The 5,234-nt window shown below is 41.9% G+C and overlaps 1 protein-coding gene across 6 annotated transcripts in view; it reads left to right on the top strand.

The window, feature by feature from the left end:
• Nucleotides 1-4,458, top strand: part of TNPO3 (transportin 3) — a 107,164-nt gene extending 102,706 nt beyond the window's left edge. For all 6 annotated transcript variants that reach the window (XM_014541836.1, XM_014541837.1, XM_005868936.2 and 3 more), the window contains 2 exons: nt 965-1,056; nt 3,292-4,458. In XM_014541836.1, the coding sequence (XP_014397322.1) occupies nt 965-1,025 (61 nt within the window). In that variant the 3' untranslated portion in view covers nt 1,026-1,056; nt 3,292-4,458. The remainder of the gene's footprint in view (nt 1-964; nt 1,057-3,291) is intronic.
• The last annotated feature ends 776 nt before the right edge of the window (nt 4,459-5,234 follow it).

Raw genomic sequence — 5,234 nt, 5'->3', positions numbered from 1 at the left:
AAAATCAATGGAAAAAATATCCTTGGGTGAGGATTAACAAAAAAAGAAAGAAAATACAGGATCAGATGATATTGGGCTATTCATACCACCTCCGCATCTCAGTGCTTGTCTAAGGACCTGCTTCCTCCTCCCACAGGAGGAAAACCCTGAGCAGCCTGTTCAACTAGAAAATCGATGACTGATAGATTCTTAGTTGCTGGACTGGGCTTTGTAAACAAAATCTGCCTTTGGAAGAGAATGAGGAAGCCAGGGTATTTGAGTTAGCTCAGCTCGTAGAATTAAAATAATTGGCCTTAAATGAATACGCTTGCTTTTTTATTACTTTGGGGTTTTTTTGTTGTTGTTGTTGTTTTATGTGAAGGGCTTTAACCAAGTGTTGTTGTAGGCAGCCTACAGTTGTTGAATACTATTTTGTTCACTGCTCTATTATCCTAAGCTAGTGGTTCTCAACCTTCCTAATACCGCAACCCTTTAATACAGTTCCTCATGTTGTGGTGACCCCCAATTTCATTGTTACAAATTGAACATAATTAAAGCATAGTGATTAATCACAAAAACAATATGTAATTATATATGTGTTTTCCGATGGTCTTAGGCGACCCCTGTGAAAGGGTCGTTCGACCCCCAAAGGGGTTGCGATCCACAGGTTGAGAACCGCTGTCTAAGCACTTTATAATTATGAACTGATTTAATTTTCAAAACATTATGAGGCAGATAATAGATGAAGAAACTGAGGCAGATTGGTAACTTGCCCAAGGACACATTGGAGCCAAGATTCAAATGTAGGCACTTTTTCTCCAAAGCCCATTCTTTAAGGACCACACAGTTTGTAATTATTCTCATATGCAGTAGTTATATCTACCCTTGAGTTACAGGAAGATGGAAAGCAGAGTCAGTGTTGCAGTTTTTCAGAGTATTATATCTTTGTCATCAGTTAGGGACTAACCTGCCTTTTCTTTTCTAGTGCTGAGGAATGTAAACAAGTTTGCTGGGCCTTGCGAGACTTCACCAGGTTGTTTCGATAGCTTACACTCCTGCACTGTGCCTGTCACCCAGGTGAGTAGTATATAGTTCCCAGGTTTTCTCTGGCTGTCAGGAGTGCTTGGGGTGGACATAGGTGTGTTTTTTCTTAGTTTGTTTGTTTGTTTATTTGTTTAAATCCTCTCCTGAGGATATGTTTTTATGGATTTGAGAGAGAGAGAAAGGGAGAGACAGACAGACATTGATGCGAGAAAAAAAACATAGATCAGCTGCCTCCTGCACACATCCTGACTGGAGATTGAACCCGCAACCTGGGTGTGTGCCCTGACCAGAAATCAAATCCACGACCCTTTGGTGTACGGGATGGCTCTCCAACCAACTGAGCCACCCTGGCCAGGGCTGGGCAAACGTTTTATTGCCCATCTTTGGACTAATACTAGCTAGAGTCAGGGAAGACCTAACAATTCAACACTTCTGGGCAGCGGGGAAATGCAGGCTCCTGATTTCCTTGGGCCAAGGTAGCAGATAATTGTCAGTTACTTTGGATGCCATTTCACCCCCATAAGAAAGTGACTGTTGTAGAATATCTCAAAAAAATGTTCCTCCCCTCTTCTCCTCACAGACACTTCTAGGATTGTAAATGTGTATAGCTAACAAAATAAGTATTTTTAACCTGGCTACTTTGATGAAAACACTGCTGACCTAAACTTTACCATAATAAATGATATTGCTCCTAAACCTGACCTTTCAGATTTAATGAGCAAAGTTGCTTGTTATTATCACTTTTGCAATTTGAATACTGAAATGCCAGGTTTTGATTGAGTCAGGAGATCTGCCATCTCTGTCTTCCTCCTGATCATCAGTTTTCTCTTTGTGCTTCCTGAATCAAATCAAGAAGCTGAGCTGAGGAAAGAAACGACGGGGTAGTGGGATGTAGGTGCCAGTTTCTTGACTGAGAGAAGAAAGGCAACTCTCCTCTAAACCCATGCTTTGACGTCTTAAGCAGAATTTATTCTTCCAGGAGTCAGTCCTCCGTGCCTGTACACCACTCGCTGGGGGTTTGTGATTAAATGCATTAGTGGGTGAAGGTGCCATTCTACAATGCCTCACCACACCAGAAATCATTTCTATGCTTTGGTTCTTTAAGGAGTAGTGATATCACTTGCGATTCTTAGGTTTTGCAGTATCTATAAAAGCTAACATTGATACGCATTGCTTATACAGCTGTGAAAGTTCATAGCTAACATTCATGGAGCCCTTACTATGTATCAGGTACTATTCTAAGTGCTTTATATGTAGTGTTTTTTGTTCTGTTTTGTTGTTGTTGTTAATCCTCACCCAAGATACTTTTCCATTGAATTCTTAGAAAGAGTAGAAGGGGGGGGGAGGGGGCGGACAGAGAGAGAGAAACATCGATGTGAGAGAAGCACATCGATTGGTTGCTTCCCATATGCACATCAAGGGCCTAGGAGGGATCAAGCCTGCAACCAAGGTATGTGTCCTTGACCAGAATCAAACCCGAAACCCTTCAATCTAAGGGCCCACGCTCTATCCACTGAGCCAAACCGGCTAGGGCTATATGTATTAACTAAGATAATTCTCATAAGTTCCCTGGGTTAGTTACTGTTATTATTCCCATTTTACAAATGAGGAAATTGAAGTTGCAAGATGTCAGGTCAGTAATTGATAGGGCCACAATTCAAATATAGATATTTGGGTGCCAGAGTCCTCACTTTTAACCACTCTACTTAATATTTTACAGTAGTATCCTTTCTAGGGAGTCCAAATCATTGTTTTTTAAACTTATTTTAGCAGGCAAAGCCTTCTTTTAAAATAAAATCTTAGCCCGGCATCAACCCATGAACCAGGAGGTCACAATTCGATTCCCAGTCAGGGCACATGCCTGGGTTGCAGGCTCGATCCTCAGTAGGGGGTGTGCAGGAGGCAGCCAATCAGTGATTCTCTCTCATCATTGATGTTTCTATCCCTCTCTCCCTCTCCCTTCCTCTCTCTGAAATCAGTAAAATCAATCAATCCATCTTACATGAAACCCCAATATTTAATAGACTGAAGTGGAGATTTCTGGTTGGTTTGGAGTTGGCATCCTGGACCTACTGGCTCACCTTTACCCTCTCTCCCGACCCCTACCCCCCCCAACCCGCCCCTCCCCTTCAACTTCCTTTTTTTTACTGAGTTCTTATGACAGGCCAGAATGAGGTACCTGAGCAAGTATAGAAACTTCTGCTTGACTTTATAAAATGCTCACTATCTCCTGGGCCACAAGTATTGACTATCTTCTCTCTTTTATAGGAATGTCTTTTTTAATTAGAAGACAAGAAGAAAATAAAAACCAGACTGTGTCCCACAATCAGAAACCTCCATTGTGGCAGAGGGGCCTTTACCGCCACCAGGGCGTCCCACCAGACAGGGAGAGACTCCAGCCCTCTGAGGCCATCCTGAGGAGTTCCTGTTTGGGGATGTGAGGGAAAATCAGCACCGTTTCTAAAAAGATGGCTGCAAGCCTGTCCGGCGTGGTGGGAGGGGAGCTGGTTTCCTGGTGAACTTGTTTCTAAAAGGAAAAACAATTTTTAAGGAATAAAAAAGGAAAACTAAACTGAAACCAGAACTGAAACATCCTCCTGGTAGCATATGACACGCACACATACATACACGTACCTACACACACATGCTACCACGCACATGCCACCACACGTGCATATACAGAAAAGTAAAGGTACAAACTTTCTGTGAAACAAAAACAGTTACTTGGGGAAAATGGGAATTCGAGTGAACTATTTAGCTGCAATTGGAAGACAAGGGTCACGATCACCTCTTACGGTTTTTTATTGTTTTGTCCTCTTTTTCTCTCTCCCATCCCTTCTTTCTCATTTCCCCTTCTCTTTTAATGAAAGTGAGTAGAAATTTTTACATCCTCCCCAACTGTTGCTTACCACCTTTATAGAGTTGTTAGGACAGGGAGGAGTAAGCAAGGAGCCTTTTCTATTTTATATCATGGTCACATCAGTGATACTAGGACCTGCCAGGGCCAAATTCATGTATATCCCAACTCGCTAACTCCACTTCCAATCCGCATTGGGTTATCAGCCATGAAGAAAAGAGCCAAAATTGGGGTGAGTGAGATATAAGTGTATATTCTAAGTTTTAGGGTTTTTGTTGTTGTTGTTGTTGTTTTAGTTAATGTTTCACCCATAGACATGAGGAAACAAAAGAGGGTGGGAGTATGGAAAAAGTGTTTACCGGGCTAAACTGTATTTTACTAAAAATGTGGAACTTACTTGACTTCGTGGGGATGAGGTAGGAGCAGGAAGCCCAAAGCAGATCTTAATGTTCTAAAGGAGTTGCAGCCCCACACAGGCATTACATACGAGGGCACTGTTCTGTCTGGTGTTGTAGCCATCTCAAGAACAAATCAGCAACAGGAAAAAAAGAAAAGAAAAATAAATTTTTAAAATTTAATTAGTGTTTGTTTTCACTTCCTTTCACTGCCTCATAGTTCTGAAATGGTACAGCTAGACCACTTACGTAAACCGTCTTAGTTGTTATCTGATAGTCTGGGGATGGAGTTTAAAGGGCAGGCCCCTGTCTTCAGTGCCACAAACCCTTCATATTTCAGGAGAGTGACTCATCCTACATCTTCTAGTTCTGAAATCAGTAACAATCAACGATAGTGAACCTATTCACTCCCAAAAGTTTCCTCATGCCTCTTCTCCCACATGCCCAAGAAGCCACTGGTCCGCTTTCTGTCATTGTAGATTAGTTTGCCTTTTCTTGAGTTTTTTAAAAATGGGAGCATACAGTGTGTTACAGTAAATTGGGGTCTGAGCTAATGATCTTGACTGCAGAGCTGCATCTAGTATCTGAAATCAGTGAAACTGTCCAGCATAACATCAGTGGGATTTGGAGTTTACCCTCGAAAGAGGCATTGTTGGAAGGGGAGTGGAAAACTTGAATGTGAAACAGTGTTTGGAGTGAGATTATCAAATTCTGGAGATCAGCACAATACCCCAGCCAGTCTTCTCATTTTCTGGGTAAACAAAACTTTTGAAGCCTGGTCCAATCCTAGATCCTTGCAACAGCCAGTTGACTTCTGTTTAAGGAATTCGGCTTTTATGACAAAAAGTTGTGTCTGGGACTGAAGAAAACATATGGAAGTTTCAGTACAACTCTCCAGCCACTGAAAAATAGCATGTGGCATGCATATCCTAGTTAATGCAGAGAACATCCCCACAGGT

The sequence above is a fragment of the Myotis brandtii genome, unplaced genomic scaffold (assembly GCF_000412655.1).
Source record: "Myotis brandtii unplaced genomic scaffold, ASM41265v1 scaffold280, whole genome shotgun sequence".
In the NCBI taxonomy this organism is placed as follows: Eukaryota; Metazoa; Chordata; class Mammalia; order Chiroptera; family Vespertilionidae; genus Myotis; species Myotis brandtii.
The sequence above is the reverse complement of the archived record's forward strand: the minus strand, read 5'-3'. Positions and strand labels throughout refer to the sequence as shown.